At 47.7% G+C, this 17,944-nt stretch overlaps 1 protein-coding gene across 1 annotated transcript in view; it reads left to right on the top strand.

The window, feature by feature from the left end:
* Positions 1-17,851, top strand: part of HCK (HCK proto-oncogene, Src family tyrosine kinase) — a 40,928-nt gene extending 23,077 nt beyond the window's left edge. The window contains exons 6-13 of the mRNA XM_065919745.1: positions 613-716; positions 2,698-2,847; positions 3,190-3,342; positions 5,117-5,296; positions 6,123-6,199; positions 11,031-11,184; positions 13,081-13,212; positions 16,150-17,851. Coding sequence (XP_065775817.1) covers positions 613-716; positions 2,698-2,847; positions 3,190-3,342; positions 5,117-5,296; positions 6,123-6,199; positions 11,031-11,184; positions 13,081-13,212; positions 16,150-16,352 — 1,153 coding nt within the window. The 3' untranslated portion in view covers positions 16,353-17,851. The remainder of the gene's footprint in view (positions 1-612; positions 717-2,697; positions 2,848-3,189; positions 3,343-5,116; positions 5,297-6,122; positions 6,200-11,030; positions 11,185-13,080; positions 13,213-16,149) is intronic.
* The last annotated feature ends 93 nt before the right edge of the window (positions 17,852-17,944 follow it).

Raw genomic sequence — 17,944 nt, forward strand, 5'->3', positions numbered from 1 at the left:
CAAGGAGGATGAAGAAAGGTCCAGGAATGTGGTCCCAAGTATAAAATTATTTGAAATCTCACATTTGAGCTTAGAAATTCATACTGATGTCATATTCAACTCTGTATCTACAGAGGAAGATGAACTGTGATGGTGACAATGCTCAACCCTCACTCACATGGGCCTCTAAGATCCTGGGAGGTTGCTCAAATGTTCTAGAGAAATCTGCAAAAGGAAGATTTTTGACCACAGTTGGTTAAGACTGCTGTATTTTTCCACCCAGTCTTTTTGCTCATCACCTTATGCCTTGCGTTGGGTGGCACTGGAATAACCAGCAACATTTTGTATTAATATTTATAATGCTGTATTATTTTTCTTAAAGAAAGCTCCCCCACCCCGCCAAAAATAAGCTCCCCAAATTGCATGCTTCAGCCTTAGCAAACTGGATTCACCTGTGGTAAAATGTCTGTTTTAATATCAAAAGAATGATTGCTTTCCCCCCAAAGAATCTTTGAGTAAAACTGACACCAGAGGAATGCAGGCCCTTGGAGTCCTGCTGCCAGGCGAGATTGCTGAGAGTCGGACAGGACTGCCCGCCGTGGGCTTACACACTGCCCCCTCCCTTCCCTCCAGGTGGTTCTTCAAGGGCATCAGCCGAAAAGATGCAGAGCGCCAGCTCCTGGCCCCTGGCAACGTGCTAGGCTCCTTCATGATCCGGGACAGCGAGACCACCAAAGGTGAGGCCGGTCCTCCTAGCCCTGTGTTTCCACCCCACCACACAGGGGAGCCCCAGATGTGACCCGACACCATCCTTCCCTTGGGGTATGCCATTGTCTGAACAACTCACCCAGCCCCCCTCCCCCGGCTTCCAGGCTTCCTTCTGCTCTTTGTTCAAACCTTCTCAGCCCCCAGACCTGCCAACTTAGGTCAGTGGAAGTAAGATGCAGTGGTTACTGCCCTGAAGAACAACCACTTGCTGAACTTGATCTTCATTAGCTTGGATTCTTTTAAATACCCATCAGAATGTATCTTGTCCACAAGCCTGACTCCTCTCTCCTTCTATAAGGAAATGAGATGGGCTCGGGCTGTAGAAAGAGCCCCCAAGCCAGCCTTGTCTGGGACCCTGTTTCAAATAACTCTTTTGAGGTATTTGGATGTTTTGATGTCGGTGACCTGCTTCCTGAAACTTCCATGCTGTGAGGGTGGCTTTGTGCCCAGTCATCACACAGGAGGCAAGAGCAATGCCCCAAAACAACAAATAACTCAAACTGGCATCAACTAAGGCCAGTTTTGCCAAAGGGATGATTGTAAGTAGGAGTTCTGTGATTTCAGGTTTCACACACAGTGTGTGCCTTTACTACTGTGTTTAGATTCAAAACTGCTTGGTTCAGAGAAACCAGTAAATTGTATAAAACATGACCTCACAGTACCCTGGACAATCAGTTCGGGGCCCTTCTACTTGCCCTCTGGTTTCTGAACTGGGGAAGCCTGGATGTGGCTAAAACAGCGCTCACAATCTGTGTTTCAGGTCAGGGAATGTTTGGGCTTTATTTCATAGGGATTTATTGTAATAGTTGAACTGGATTGGTTTGTTTGTTTAATCTTTTTGCTTGTTTGCTTCTAAACAGCCTTTTATTTTCAGAATTAATGTTTATTTGTATTTAAATAATCTATGGATATACCCATACTGCTTTCACTATAAAATCATCTATTTTTATTGTTTAAATTAACTAATTTATTTTGATTGGAGGATAAATACTTTACAATGCTGCTATGGTTTTTGCCATATATCAACATGAATCGGCCACAGGTATACATGTGTTCCCCACATCCTGAACCCCCCTCCCACCTCTCTCCCACCCTCTTCCTCTGGGTTGTCCCAGAGCACTGGCTTTGGGTGCCCTACTTCATGCATTGAACTTGCACTGGTCAACTGTTTTACATATGGTAATGTACATGCTTCCATGCTAATCTCTCAAATCATCTCACCCTCACCTTCTCCCACTGAGTTCTAAAGTCTGTTCTTTAAATCTGTGTCTCCTTTGCTGCCCTGCATTTAGGATCATCAGTGCCATTTTTCTAAATTCCATATATATGTGTTAATATATAGTATTTGTCTTTCTCTTTCTGACTTACTTCAGTCTGTATAATAGGCTCCCGATCCACCTCATTAGAACTGACTCAAATGCATTCCTTTTTATAGCTGAGTAATGGTCCACTGTGTGTATGTACCACAACTTCCTTATCCACTCATCTGCTGATGGACATCTAGGTTGCTGTTGTCCTAGCTGTTGTAAATAGTGCTAAATAGCCTCACTTTTTACCAAACTGGTGTGGTGTCTTGGTTTTTGTGAAAAATAGATAGATAATAGGAAGAAAAAGAATTAATAATGAACTCAATGACAGCCAACATTACTGAGCTTTTGCATCCTGAGTACAAGCATTCCTTCTTTTACCACCAGGCATGTGTTGAGGGGAGGAGATATGATGACCAATCCCATTCTACAGATAAGGAAACTGAGGCACAGAGAGGGGACTTGGTCACGTGTCCAAGGTCTCACAGCAGGACATGGAACAGCCTGACAAGCACCCAGCAGCCCGACTCCGCCGCCCACTCCTACCCTCTGCTCCGCTGCGCGGGTGTCAAGACGGTGCCCGCGGTGGCCTTACAGGCAGTCAGGGTGCTGACACCGGGTGGTTTCTCTCTGGCCCACGCAGGGAGCTACTCTTTGTCCGTGCGAGACTACGACCCACAGCACAGGGACACGGTGAAACATTACAAGATCCGCACGCTGGACAATGGGGGTTTCTACATCTCACCCCGGAGCACCTTCGGCAGCCTGCAGGAACTGGTGGCCCACTATAAGAGTGAGTCCTGCGGGGCTGCCTCCCTTCCAGGGGCCCAGCTGGGTGGGCCTCTCTCCTGGGAATGCTAGTCAAGGGGCATTGCTGCCTCTGAGGCTTGCTAAGGTTTTCCTCACCCTCCCCCAGACAAACAGTTGCTTTGGAGTCTCCTGAAGTCTTTGGTCTGTTGAGCAGGAGGGCAGAGATGCCATCTCACCATGCTCTGTTCCCCTGGGAATATCTTCGATGGAGCGGCCCTTTGGAACAGGGGCCAGATGCAGTGGACCAGGAGGGGAGGCCTGGAGGGGAAGCCTGAGGCTGGCTTGGGGCTGCCTGCCCTCGGCTGACCAGGGGGCTCTGTTCCAGAGGGGAGCGACGGACTCTGCCAGAAGCTAACAGTGCCCTGCATGTCCTCCAAGCCCCAGAAACCTTGGGAGAAAGACGCCTGGGAGATCCCCCGGGAGTCCCTCAAGATGGAGAAGAAACTTGGAGCTGGGCAGTTTGGGGAAGTCTGGATGGGTAAGGACCCAGGGCCAAACCCAGGAGGGGAGCTGGGGGAGAGGGAGGTCCTTGCTTCCAGGAACAGCCCGAGGCCAAGTGGGAATGCCACCCAGGGCAGAGGGGAGATTTGAATAATAACCGTAAAGGAGTGATTCCTCTGATAGCAAAGCAAATAGTCCTGCCATGCAAACACTGCCATGCAAATCTTTGAGGTCAGGCCTGTTGGGTCAAAAACTTTCTTCTAAGAAGTGGAAGTCCTAGATGAGGAATCTGCTTCCTCATATAGAGCTGGGACAGTCTGGGGTTGAGAGAACCAGAGCATCTCTTAGAATGATGACAATTAAGAATGGGAAAGTGTAGCTTGGAGATTTCCAGGTGAGTTCAATGTTGGCAGCTGATGAACACGCTGTTCTAAGACCCTGCCGTGTGCCCAGCATCATGCTAGGGCATTGTAGGGCTTAAAAAGACATATTCCACCCCTGCTGGGCTGCCTCTAATGATTTAAGAATAGCAAAGCCTGCTCTGCAAAACTGTGGGGGTAGACGTGATGCCTGGCCCAGTGCCTGGTGCCCCACACTGTGTTTATACTCCACCATGTTCCAAATGGGAGTGAAGACAGCTTACAGAGATGCAAACAATTCAGCCAGAAAAAAAGTTTAAAATCCACTCACTGCAACTATATATATTGAGAGCCTGCTATGTGTCAGGCACTGAAAAAGAAAAGGTGGCAGAGAAAGTATGGTGAGGAAGGTAAGACAGATCAGACTGATGGGGTTAGAAAACAAATACACACACACACACACATATATTATGTAAGGCCTTAGGCTCTTACTATACTGCTAGTGCTACTGCTAAGTCACTTCAGTCGTGTTCGACTCTGTGCGACCCCATCCCTGGGATTCTCCAGGCAGGAACACTGGAGTGGGTTGCCATTTCCTTCTCCAATGCATAAAAGTGAAAGTGAAGTCACTCAGTCATGTCTGACTCTTCCCAACCCCATGGACTGCAGCCTACCAGGCTCCTCCGTCCATGGGATTTTCCAGGCAAGAGTACCGGAGTGGGGTGCCATTGCCTTCTCCAGCTCTTACTATAGGAAAGACCTCAACTCTGCATTAGAGCTTCCTGGCAGCCAAGGCAAAAATGGAAACATGAGCAACACTGAGATTTACAAGAAGATGAAGATTACAAGATGAAGCAGGGAAGGGGTGGGGTGAAGTGAGGGAACAACATGAGGAAAGTCCCTGTGGTGGGAGGGGGAGATGGCTGCTCGAGGGACTGAATGATATGCAGGCGGGTTGGTGCACAAAAGGCAAGGGGTAGAGGTGTTGGTGGAAGACAAGGCTAAGTGAGCAAGGTCAGTTTATACAGGGCCTTGTGGACCATGATGAGACATGTTTATTTTGAGGACAGTGTTAGGATTAAATAAACATTTAAAGCAAAGATGGTGTGTATGTGAATGTGTGACAAAACAAAGGTAGGTGGTTGAATGAGTGACATAATCAGAGTGATGTTTTAATCCCTGAACCCCTGCATGAGCCTTTGCAGATGAGGAAACCATAGTTCAGAGAGGTTAAGTGACCTGCCCAAGAGCACACAGCTAGGAAGTGGTAGACCGGCCTTCGAACCCACATCTCTCTGAGGGAAAAGCACGTGTCTCCCCTTCCTTCTCTAAGGGCTGAGATGGGCAGGAAAGGCTCTCTGGAGGAGGCAGGTCTGCAGCCAGGTCTTTGGGGCCTGTGAGGAAAGAGCAGTGGGCCCTGACCGCCTTTTCTGCTTCCTGTTCCTACTGCAGCCACCTACAACAAGCACACCAAAGTGGCTGTGAAGACGATGAAGCCCGGGAGCATGTCCGTGGAGTCCTTCCTGGCAGAAGCCAACCTGATGAAGACTCTGCAGCATGACAAGCTGGTGAAGCTGCACGCTGTGGTCACAGAGGAGCCCATCTACATCATCACGGAGTTCATGGCCAAAGGTGCCGCGCGCTGGGAGCTGGGGGTACCAATTATGCCTCCTCTGGTCACCTGTAGAGTCAGAGGTGACTCTGACATGGTTCTTTGGCCTTCAAGATGCCCCCAGTCTGGCCAGGAACTCTTTTGACATAAACTCACTGAGCACCTTTGTATCTGACTGCCCCACTCTCCTGGTTAAGGGGAGTGAAGTCATGTTAGGGGGGATGCCAGGAGAAGGGGAGCACATGGACCTCTGGGAGAGGGGGTGGGGCCAGAACCCCTCTGGGTGATAGGAGAAGAGCCTTCTATGGGTTCACCATGAGCCCTTGAGGCTGGGGAGACTCCCTGGACCACCCCCGCCCCCCCGACCACCAGCCATCTTCCCTGGGTGGTTCAATGCTCCAGGAGACTCAGCAGAGCATTCCTTATGCACTGGCTAAGCATCCTTTCCAGGCTGCTCCTGCACACAGTGCAGGATGTCTCAGGGATATTTTTTTAGGCCATCATTTCTCAATAATGTTCAATTCCTGCCCATTTCTCAACATACAGAAACATCTCAGATGACATCCATTTAGAAGGATTTGACATCTCAAAGCTTTAATCATTTTCTAAACACAATTATGCCAGCCTTATAAAACCATGGCCCCAGTCCCCCAGGTTCAGAAAGCTGTCTCAATCAAACAACCAGTCTGGCAAGCACAAAGTCATTCTCAAAATGCTCAGATTCTATTTCTCATATGCTAGGAACAGTAAATAGATACTTTTATTTAAATCCATTACTATGAACCATGTTAACCACTTGTTAAAGTCATGAGAGTAGTAAATGTTGTTTCCCCTACCCCCACACAGGCAGCCTGCTGGACTTCCTGAAAAGTGAAGAAGGTAGCAGGCAGCCACTGCCCAAACTCATCGACTTCTCGGCCCAGGTGAGAGTCTAATGGGGAAGTCGGGGAAGGGGAAGTCAATTATTTATTCAACACATGTTTATTGATTACATGCTATCATAATAACAAAACTAATAGCTAGCACGTATTGAGTGCTCAGGATAAAAGTGTTCTTTTTAACTGTGCCTTCTATGACCTAACTCAGGACTTTCCTGGTAGCTCAGCTGGTAAAGAATCCACCTGCAATGCAGGAGACCCCAGTTTGATTCCTGGGTCAGGAAGATACCCTGGAGAAGGGATAGGCTACCCACTCCAGTATTCTTGGGTTTCTTTGGTGGCTCAGAAGGTAAAGAATCCGCCAGCAAAGAGGGTAGACCTGGGTTCGATCCCTGAGTTGGGAAGATCTGGAGGAGGGCATGGCAACCCACTCCAGTATTCTTGCCTGGAGAATCCCCATGGTTAGAAGAGCCTGGGGGGCTGCAGTCCCTGGGGCTGCAAGACACCACTGCGCGACTAAGCATGCACACAAGTCCTATCTCATATGGTCTTCACATCAGCCTTCTAGGGTGAGATTTTTGTTGTCTCTTCCTTTGTAACCAACTGCTCCAAAGTTTAGTAGCTTGAAACAACAATGTATCATTTCCCATGATTCTGTGGGGTTGACTGGGATTGGTTGGGTGATTTTTCTGCTCCACGCTGTGAAACCCAGCCCCCTCTCGAGGCTGCATTCTGCTGAGAGCTTCCCTGGGGCTAGAATATCTGGGATAGTGGCTTATCCTCTAGGTCTGTCTCCAGTGACTCCACATCACTCATTCAATAGCCTAACCTGAACTCCTTTACATCATGGCAGAAAGGTTCCAAGAGGGAGTCTTCCAAGGGACTAAGCCATCATGAGCGAGCTCCTATTCACATTGTGCAGGCTAATGTCCTGTTGGTCAAAGCAAGTCACATAACCTAGCCCAGAGTCAGTGTAGGAGGGACTGCAAAAAAGCGTGAGTCCCAGGAGGCGTGGTTCACAGGGAACCACTGATGTGACAGTCTGGCCACAGGCAGGTAATTGTCACCCTGTTTTACAGAACAAGAAGTTAAGGCTTAGAGAGGAAGTGAAGAGATGAGGCAACTGAGGCCCAGGGAGGTGAAGTAGCTTGCCTACGTGACTGTGTTACTTTGGGGGGATACGGCAGTGAACAAAATGGAAAGTACTGCTATCCCCCTAGGGTTTACACTTATTAAACAACTGAATCTCTTAGAGAGCCACAACCCAAGTAGTCCTGGCTCAGTGTCAAAAGAATGCAGTATCCACCAAAATTATTAATGTCCAGAAATCACAGAAATACTTCTTAAAACTCCATTTTCTTTCTCATCTTCCCTTCACTTTATGGAGCTCTTCTCACCCCCAGCCTGAGTGCTTTTCACTTCCGTCCTCTGTTAACCATTCTCTCCTGTCTGTGGGAAAACAGGGGAGGAAATGCGTACCAGTGGGAACCCATGGCTGGAGCACTTCTCCCAGTCCAGGAGCAATCAGAGAAGGCTTCCTAGAGGAAGCAGTCACTAGGCTGAGGCCTGAATAGAAGTTGGGCAGGTGAAGAGGAGAGGTAAGGGTATTCTAGGCAGAAGAAGCAGTCTGTGCCAAAGTCCAAAGGGCAAAACCAGAGCTCAACCTGGTCTGTTGGCACCTGAGCCTGGCAAAAATGAAGGGGGCGTGGCTTGCAGCCTGGAAGGTATTAAGGGAGGGGGCACCTGGGCCCAGGGCGGGGCCTTCAGGAGACCCTAAGGCAGAGCTCATTTGACCATGCAAATCCTGGGAAGGGCATGATAAAAGGCTTTGCCTGTCAGAGTCTTCCATTACCAGAGGCATATGGAAATCCAGAATAGGCATTTTCTCTTCAATAAGCCCTACCTCCTGGGGAAGCAAGAGTCTGGCCTGTTGCTAAACTGTAGCTGTCACACTGGCAGAAACCTTGCTGGGAGGAGGGTCATGGACCAGGGAAGGAACAATTCTCCCTATGGTACAAACGGGGAAGACCAAAACCACAGGAGGGAAAGAGGTGCCAGGCCCTTGTGCATCCAGGAGCAGAGGTGGACTCAGAGCCCAGGGACAGAAAGGAGCCAGCCTGGGGCCTGGTCTTCACCTCCCGTCCTAGAGAGGTGGGTGGGCCCAGCAGAGACTGCCCCGTCACCACCTGGCTGTGTAACCTCAGACCCACTCTGGGTCTCTTGGTCCCTCCATTTGTCAAATGAAGGAACTGGACCATCTTTGTGCTTTTCAAGTTTGAAAGCCCCCCCTTTTTTTTTTAAGCTATAACTGTGTTGGTCAAATGAATCTTATGGAGCAGCTGATCACTTTAAAATAGATTAAAACAGAGCTGCTGTGATTGAAGGGGTGACCTTTCTTTTGTCCCTCAGTTAGATTCAGTGTGAAGAGCCCTGAGCTGGAATATCCCTACAGGCCCTTCCAGCTGATTCTGTGATTCCCTGGAACTCTCTCAGAAGCAAACCCATGTGCCAATGACTGACATCACGGCAGACCATCTGGTGGTCATGAAATCTCACCACCTCATCAACTCCCAATTTATAGACCAACCCTGAACCCAGCCAACCTATCCACTATTCGTTCAGTTGACAAGCCCTTGAGAAGCAACACTGTATACACACGGACTTAGGAATCATATAGAGTTTTACTATTGAACCCAGGGCTGCCTGTGTAGTTTTGAGCAAATAGCTTAACCTTTCTGAGGGCTGATTTCCTCAACAGGGACTGTTGAATACTAATATGCAAGACCCTGTTCTAAACACTTGATGTAGATTTAGAGTATGAATCCTCACACGAACCCTCAGAAGAAGATTCTATTGTCTCATTCTACAGAGAAGAAAAATGAGGCACAGAGGGGTAAAGTAGTTTGCTTGGAGATCACAGAGATGTGGGGCTCAAGTTGAGCTGGCCCAACCCGGGAGTCACCTAGGCATTCTCATCTGCTGTCTTCTAAGTGGGGTTAGTCTCACTTGCCCCCTTGAGCTCATGTACTCCTGTGCAAATCCATAACATGATATCTGCCCCTGAGTACTGAAAAAATGCTAGCTACCAGCGTTAGTGACTGCTCTGTGCCAAAAATTCAGGTAGGGTAATGGACACAGGCCCTAAGCAGGGCTGTCAGATTTCCAGTCCCAGTCTCCACTTGGACCAAGTAGTTACTTCTCTGGGATTCAGTTTTCTTACCTGTGAAATAATAGTGCTGAAGGCAATAGTCCCTACCCCAAAGCAGAGAGCAAATGCTATTTAAGTATTAAATATCATATTATGATTAATGAATAAGCTACAATGTCCACAGTTAATGTTATGGCTGTTGTTAACTGTTCATCTGAACTCCTTATAAATTTTCCACACCCTTGAGGCCAAGACTGCCTCACCCACTCCTGGCGGGTGATGACAAGCAAAATCAGAAAGTCTCCTGGTTTCGTTAGAAAAGGCTGGAGACTCAGACTCAGACCTCGGTTCCAATGGCCATGGGTGCCCCCTGCTGGCCACTTTCCACAAGCATACCAGCCACTTGTCTCAGACCTTGAACAGACCTTGGTTTAGTCTGGCCAGACACCCTACCTTCCCAAATAATCTCACCAGATTGCAGCCAGCTGCAGTCCTCCAAACTGTTGGAGTTCTGGGTGATTAAAGGCAGCATGGAGGCCCTGGGGGTGGAAATTCAAATTTTGGGGGTGTGATCTGACAAAGGTGTCCCTCCTCTGTACACCAGAGACGGTGGTAACACCTGGCTCAAGGACGTCAAAGACCAGTTTATGAACTATAAATGCTATTTTCTGAGTTTCTGAGGGTTAATCATAAACCTCTTTATGAGGGGTAATGCACAAACTCTTGTAAGAGGAAAACGTCTTTACAGAAAAATCCCACATCTTTCCATCGGGCTTCCCAGGTCCCATTGTGAGTAAAAACCCTCCATGCAGTCCATTATGCACTCAGAAGCCCTGGTGACATTAAAATATACATCAAACCATGTCACCGTCCTGCTCCAAGACTTCTCACTTCCCTTCATGCTCAGAATACAACCCAACCACCTCTCCTAAGCTACAAGTTTCTTCCCCATCAGCAGCCTCCCCCACAACCTCCGCTCTCCTCCCCACTTTCCCCTGGGCAACTTCTGCTCAACCACCTGTTCCATGAATACCTAAGCTCCTTCCTACCTCCGGGCCTTTGCACATGATGTTTTCTGCCAAGAATGCTCTTATTTGACGGAGCATTTGCTGGTTTCACCTCCTGACTATCCAATCCAAAACAGCCCTCTACACTTCATGTCCTAATGCCTGCTTTCCCCCTTCTTTATGGCGCTTATCACCACATGTGGGGGCTTTGCCTGGCTCCCCACCTGTCCAAGTAACATGTCTGGTGCCCACAAGACACTCAGTAGATGTTTGTTGAATGAATAAAGGAATTTTCCGTACCCAGGCTTGGGAGTGAAGCAGGCATAAGAGATACAACAAAATGTGACATGAGCCTAGGTTGTTCCCAGCAAGGGGCTTGGGGATGAAAGCCCTTCAAAGTATCCTGGTGTGTGTGTGTGTGTGTGTGTGTGTGTGTGTGTGTAGGTCCTGGGAGAAATAATGCTTTTTCCTTAAAGTGTTTTCTGGAAGTCTTGGAACCCTAGGGAAGCTCCAGACTGGCTCAGGCTATGAGGATACCCCCAACCTGATTAGGTAGAGAAATGCCAATCTGAGACCAGGCCCTCCCAAAAAACAAGAGGGGGAGGCCAGCGCATGTGTTTTCCAGTTTTCTCCACTTGGACAGCCCTCTTCTGCTTTTGGGTGAGACCCACTTTGGGCTGGGCCAAATCTGAGGGTCAGGGTGTCTCTGTTTTGGGTGGAGATCGCAGAAGGCATGGCCTTCATCGAGCGGAGGAACTACATTCACCGAGACCTTCGAGCCGCCAACATCTTGGTGTCTGCGTCCCTGGTGTGCAAGATCGCTGACTTCGGCTTGGCGCGGGTCATCGAGGACAACGAGTACACAGCGCGGGAAGGTAGGGGACGGTGTCGAGGGCGCCATGGGGCCCGCTGGGGTGGGTCGTGTGTACTGAGTGTTAGGACCTGAGAAAGTGGTATTAATAAAAATGCAAAGGTCTGTCCCAGAATCAGCTGTGTGGTATTAAAGCTGGAGGGGCTCCATCTTGAGTTTTGGCCTCCAGTCTCCCCCAGTAAGTGGGGTCAATTGTAGATTGGGTCAGTCAAGTCATGTTAAAATTAAGGGTAAGGGCAAGAGCATCTTTAGGTGTGATAGACAAAAGCAGAGAAGAATCTAAATGTCCATAAAGAGTAGAATGATATTTAAAGTGTGGTTTATTCACAGAATGTTATTATGTAGTGATGAGAAGTTATAAACCAATGACACATGCAAATGTAAAAGAAAATGGATAACTCTCAGAGGCATAACATCAAAATAAGGGAACTCAGACCAGAAAAGTAGATGCTGGATGGTTCCACTTATATAAAATTCAGAAACAGGCAAACATGTATGTGAAGACTGGCAGCAGCATTATTCTTAACAGCCAAAAAGTGGAAGTAATCCAAAAGCCTATCAACTGATAAACAAATACACAAAATGAGATCTAGACATGTGGTGGAATATTATTTGACCATAAAAAGGAATGAAGTACTAATATACCCTAAACATGGACAAACTTTGCAAACATCATGTTCAGTGAAAGAAACCAGACACAAAGACCATGTATTATATGATTCCATTTATATAAAATTCCCAGAACAAGCAAATCTATAAAGACAGAAAGTAGATTAACTCTAGCCGAGGTTGGAATAGGGAGCTAGAAAGAAATGAGTAGTGACTGTTATGGTCTGGGGAAGGGTAGGGTGAAAATATTTTAAAATTCACAACTTTGTGACTATATTAAGAAAACCATTGAACTGAATACTTTAAGTGGCTGAATTATATGGTCTGTGCATGCATCTCAATAAAACTTTTTAAAAAAAACAGGCAAAACTCATTTATTGTGCTAAAGGTCAGAATAATACTTAACCTGAATTGCAGGGGTGTTGACTGAGATGAGGCAGAAGGGAGCCTTCTGAGCTGCTGAGATTTTCTATATCTTAATCCAAATGGTGATTACAAGGGGGGATGCATATATAAAAGGCATCTAGTTGTATAGGAAAGATTTGTATATTTTATTTCATGTTTGTATGACACAGTAAAAGTGCAACCACTAAAAGAATGAGAATAGAATGTAATTTCTAAACTAGGAGAGGATAAGCAGGAATAAAGAAAACTCTCTCAGTCCCAAGGGAGGAAGGAAACACAGAGAATTTTCAAAACTTGACTATGTACTAGATGATAAAGCAGGTCTCAACAAATTCCAAAGAACATGTATCCTTTATACTGCATTCCCAACTACAGTGGAATTACAATAGAAATTACTCACTAAAGGTTAACTAAACCTATCCCAGACTAGATAGAAGGAGAGGAGGACTAGAGGGAGAGATACCCAGTGACTGGGGGAAACCAAAATCTTCCCTTCCCCCACAGAGGTTAGGGGGTCGAGGTAGCAGGTATGACCTGAACTCAAAGTCCCTTGAAGTTCTGCCATCCCCAAAGATTCTGTCACCTCTAGGACTCCACTCTTCAGGAGTTGTAGTTCACCAGTACATCAGCTGAATCAATGAGGTGGCCCCAAGAGGGCGAGTCCCCTGCCACACCCCAGGTACCTTGGCCCATTCCTCCCTACTTTAGCCACTGGTTCTCAGAATGGATGCTCCTTGCCTCCACGGGGGCCAGATTGAGGAAAGTCATAGTCCTGCAGGGGACAGATGTTGACAGCTGTACTGATGTCCCGTTCCCTCCCCCTAGCTGAGACCCAGCTCTGACTGCTCCCCAGACTCTCCTTGACTTTGCTCTGTTCAAACCACAGGGGCCAAGTTCCCCATCAAGTGGACAGCTCCTGAAGCCATCAACTTTGGCTCCTTCACCATCAAGTCAGACGTCTGGTCCTTCGGTGTCCTACTGATGGAGATCGTCACCTATGGCCGGATCCCTTACCCAGGTAAGAGAGAGGGCATCACCTTGGGGCTGCTTCCAGGGCAGCCTGGCTCCCTTCTCTTGTTACTGTGTCTGTTCAGACTAAGTTTTTGTTTGTTTGTTAGCAAAGTGATTCAATTATACACATATTAATATAAATTCTTTTCCATTATAGTTTATCATAGGATATTGAAGATAGTTCTCTGTACTATAAAGTATGACCTTATTGTTTATCCATTCTCTACATAAAAGTTTATGTCTGCTCCACCCCATCCTTCCCCCAACTCTCTTCCCCTTGGCAACCACCAGCCTGAGTTGGTTGACCCTCACTGAGTTCTTGACCCTCACCCTCAGCTTCTCAGTTAATAACACCATTGTCTATCCAATTTCTTAAGCCTGGAATCTGGAAGCCTGCTTGGCCCTTCCTCTTCTCTCATCCCTTTCCATGTTCAAAGAGTCACAGGGTTCTAGCCATTGGACTCCAAAGCATCCCAAGTCTGTCCACTTCTAACTCCAGAGCCTCCACCCACACCAGACCAACGTCCTCCATCATCTCACTGGTACAGTGGCCTCCTAAGCAGTCTGCCCTCTCTCCTACAGGCCATTCTCTCCCTGAGGCCAGAGGAATTTTTCTTAAATTGTGGATCAGAACTTTTCCTTTCTCCACCTCTAACTTTTTAAAGGTCTCCCAGTATAACTGGGACAAAAATCCCAAACTCCTAACTGTGGCCTGTAGGTCCGGCATGATCCAGCCCCTGCCTACTTCTTCCCTCTCCCTTCATGTCATGCTATACCTCACCACCCAGTCATCTAAAGTACTATACACTTCCCTGTGCTTCTTGTTTGCAATACCCTATGCTGTTTAATTCACAGCATTCATCACTGTTGATAACTATATTTGTTTGATATTTTCTCCATCAAACTCTGGGCTCTGTGAGGCCAGAAATCATGTCCTTACTGGTACATCTGGACTGCCTAGCTTTGTGCTTGGCATGTAGTGGGTGCCTAGTAACTATTTGTCAAATGGATGAATTTATCCCCATGCCTGTGGGCAGTACTTCACAGTGAGTAGACCATGGGGTATACAAAGATACATCTGACATGTGGAGTGCCTGGGACTCAGTTTTTCTCTGTTCCTTTTCAGTTGGGATGTTTCCTAAGGTATCTGTAGTCAGAACTCTGGGGCAGGAGGCAAGGTGGATATAAAGAGAATTCTGACTTTATAAGTAAGTAGTCCTGAACTTTAATCCTGTTCCCATCAACACTTGGAGAAATTCACTTGACTTCTACCCCAGTTCTTCATCTGTAAAAAATATGAAATCTTGCAGAAGTGGTTCTGAAAATTAGAAATAAAAGGTGCAGACATTTGGTTCACTCATCAGTATGTATCAAATTCCTACTGTGTGCTCGGCATGGAGTGTACGGTAGGAGACAAAGCCCTTGCTTGGCAGAAGCTCACATTATAGCCTGAAGGCACACACACTAAATAGATGCACTTCTCAGTGGAGATCACTTGGAACAGAAAATGAAGCAGGGCCATAGGAGACAGAGTGACCTAGGGCTCCTGTGACACGGAGCACTGTCAGAGCAGGTCATATCTGAGCTGAAAGTTAGCAGAGTGAAGATTGCGGAAAGGATTCCAGATAGAAGGCACTGCCAGCTCTTAGGGCCTGAGTTGTATCTGAAGAATATCAAACAAGCAAGGTAGATGGAGACAAGAAATGAGAGCAGATGGTATGTGAAGCAGGGGTTGGCAGGGGCCCAGTCAGGCAGGATCCATGGTCATGGTGAAGACTGTGGGTGTTAGTCTACGTGTAAGGAAGCTCCTGGAGCATTATAGGCAGGGAAGTGGCATCGTTTGATTTCCACGTGCAAGTGATGCTTTGGTTTAGTGTGGAGAGTGGATCAGGGCTGGGGAGATGGTGGGCGCTGCAGCTGTGGCACAGACAGTGGTGATGGTGGTAACTGATAAGTTGGTGAGCTGGCGCTGTGTTTTAAAAGAAGAAAGGCTGTGACTTGCTGATGTGGAAGGTGGGGGAGAGAGAAGAATGAAGGATAAGTCTCTTGGTTTTGATTCAGCAACTGGATGCCTGATGGTCTAGGAATAAAAATTCAAGAGTTCTGTTTTAGCCCTGTTAAATTTGAGGTGGCTTATCCAAGATGTTCAAGGAAGCACTTGAATATATGAATACGTTTGGAGTTCAAGACTGGTAATATAGGACTTCGCTGGTGGTCCGGTGATTAAGAGTACCACTTCCAATACAGGGGACAAGGATTCAATCCCTGGCCAGAGAACCAAGGTCCCACATGCCATACAGCATGGCCAAGTAATTTTTTTAAGAAAGACTTGTAATATAAAATTGGGGATCATAGATGTTTAAATGGTTGTTCTTGAGGATAACTAACATAAACTTTAATTGAGCAAAGAAATGTTCCCACTCATAGGGTGATACTGAGTCAGCTACCTGACTTGTTTTATCTTGAGGCTTCACCAATAAAAACCCGGCCGGGGTGGGGGGGGGGGTGTTGGAACCCTGTAGGCGGCAAATAACAAATTAACAGACTGAGTGGTGGAAACAAAAGGTTAATTGTTACAACCCAGACTAAGGAGTCTGGCACTGGAGACAGGTCAGTTCAGGTCTCTGGGTTGGTTCCTCGGTAGTTCAGGTCTCTGGGTTGGTTCCTCGGTGATTGTCTTCCCCATGTGGTCAGATGGCTGATGCAGCTCCACAGACCACGCTGTGTCACAGTGTCCAAAGGAAGGAGGAAGGGTGTGGCCAAAACTGGGCACCCGGCCCCTGCCCTCACTGCAGGGGAAGTGGAGGAAGGGATGCCTGGCTTGCATCGTGGGAGGAGCTCAGCTCCCATGAGGAGGTGGGGAGGCATGGTTGTTGGGGAGGCAATGATTATCTGCCAGGCCGACCCCAATCCCTCCCCTTTTAATTCCGTGGCTCCTTCTTAGGGATGTCAAACCCCGAGGTGATCCGTGCACTGGAGCGTGGGTACCGGATGCCTCGACCAGACAACTGCCCGGAAGAGCTCTACAACATCATGACTCGCTGCTGGAAGAACCGACCCGAGGAACGGCCCACCTTTGAATACATCCAGAGTGTGCTGGATGACTTCTACACGGCCACCGAGAGCCAGTACCAACAGCAGCCGTGATGGGGGCGGCCAGGCGGGGCCAGGCGGTGAGGCCATGCCTGCGTGGTGGCTCCCGATGCCCGCTCACCCTTCCTATTCTCAGACACCCACCCTCCCTCCAGCCATAATTCCCCATCTGCCAAGTGGGTGGGTCGGACTGGACACTCTCTTTTTGACTCTGGCGATCCACAATCTGCGATTCTCAGGACACCTCCAGTTGACATTTCTATTGCCTGGGACAGCTGGATTCTAGTTACTGCTGTGGTTTGGGTAGAAAACTTTTAAAATGATTAAATAAATATTTAAATAAGAAATCTGACTGCTAAAGGTTTTACTAATAGGTTAGCTTTTCTTGTCTTGCCAGTTTTGGAACATTTGCCTTTTGGTGGATGACAAGTCAAAGGGGGAAGGAAGGACTGGCAAAGAGAAGTGGGGTTCAATGTTCCCAGTTTTCTAACTGCCCCTGAATACTTGCTGGCTGTGTTACTTGCCTATGGCTTCTGTAACGAATTAGCACAAACTTGGTGGCTTGAAACAAAACAAACGTATTATCTTACAGTTCCGGAGGTCAGAGTCTGAGATGGGTTGGCAGGGCTGCGTGCTTTCTGGAGGCTCCAGGGGAGAATCATTCCCTTGCCTTTTCCAGCTTCTAGAAGTTGCCCACATTCCTGGTTCCCTTCTGCTCATCACTCCAAATTCTGTTTCCAGCATCACATCTCCTTCTCTGACTCTGACTCTGAGGCCTCCCCGTGTTACTTGTCAGAACCCCTGTAGTTACACTAGACTCACCTGGATAAGCTTTCCTGATAGCTCAGCTGGTAAAAAATCCGCCTGCAATGAAGGAGACCCTGGCTCAATCCCTGGGTTGGGAAGATCTGCTGGAGAAGGGATAGGCTAACCACATCAGTATTCTTGGGCTTCCCTTGTGGTTCAGCTGGTAAAGAATCCGCCTGCAATTTGGGTAGACCTGGGTTCGATCCCTGGAGAAGGGAATGGCTACCCACTCTAGTTTTCTGGCATGGAGAATTCCATGGACTATACAGTCCATGGGGTCACAAAGAGTCAGACACAACTGAGCGACTTTCACTTTCACCTGGATAATGCAGGCTAATTTTCCCATCTTCAGTTCCTTAATCACATTTGTAAAGTCCCATTTGCCACACCAGATAACATCTTCGCAAGTTCCAGGAATTAGGAGGTGGACATCTCTTTTTTTTTTTTGGAGGGGGACTATTATTCACCTGTCACACTGGATGGGTTTTTGTCTCCAAAGAGCTGCATGTGCCAGGATGACAGGAATGACTTTACATGACCTGGGACAATGACTCTCTGACCAAGCCATGTTTTTATGCAAGTTGGTTGGTCTGGATCTCCCCCAGGGCTGGGGGCTGCCAATAGCCCCTGTATTTCCCATGGTCCAGCAAGCCATCACGGTTGTGATGAAATCCTACAGTCCTACAGTGGAAACGTGGCTCCTGAGAAGTATCTGCTATGCTGAGTGGGAAGCTCTCAGAGGAGGGGAGGGGTGGGGGGAGAGGTAAGAAGGGGGCAGAGAAGACAAGGAGGCAGCGGGCCTTCCTGTCTGTTGTCTTAGTTGAAAGTCCCCAGTGGTT

This window comes from Muntiacus reevesi, chromosome 2 (genome assembly GCF_963930625.1).
Source record: "Muntiacus reevesi chromosome 2, mMunRee1.1, whole genome shotgun sequence".
In the NCBI taxonomy this organism is placed as follows: Eukaryota; Metazoa; Chordata; class Mammalia; order Artiodactyla; family Cervidae; genus Muntiacus; species Muntiacus reevesi.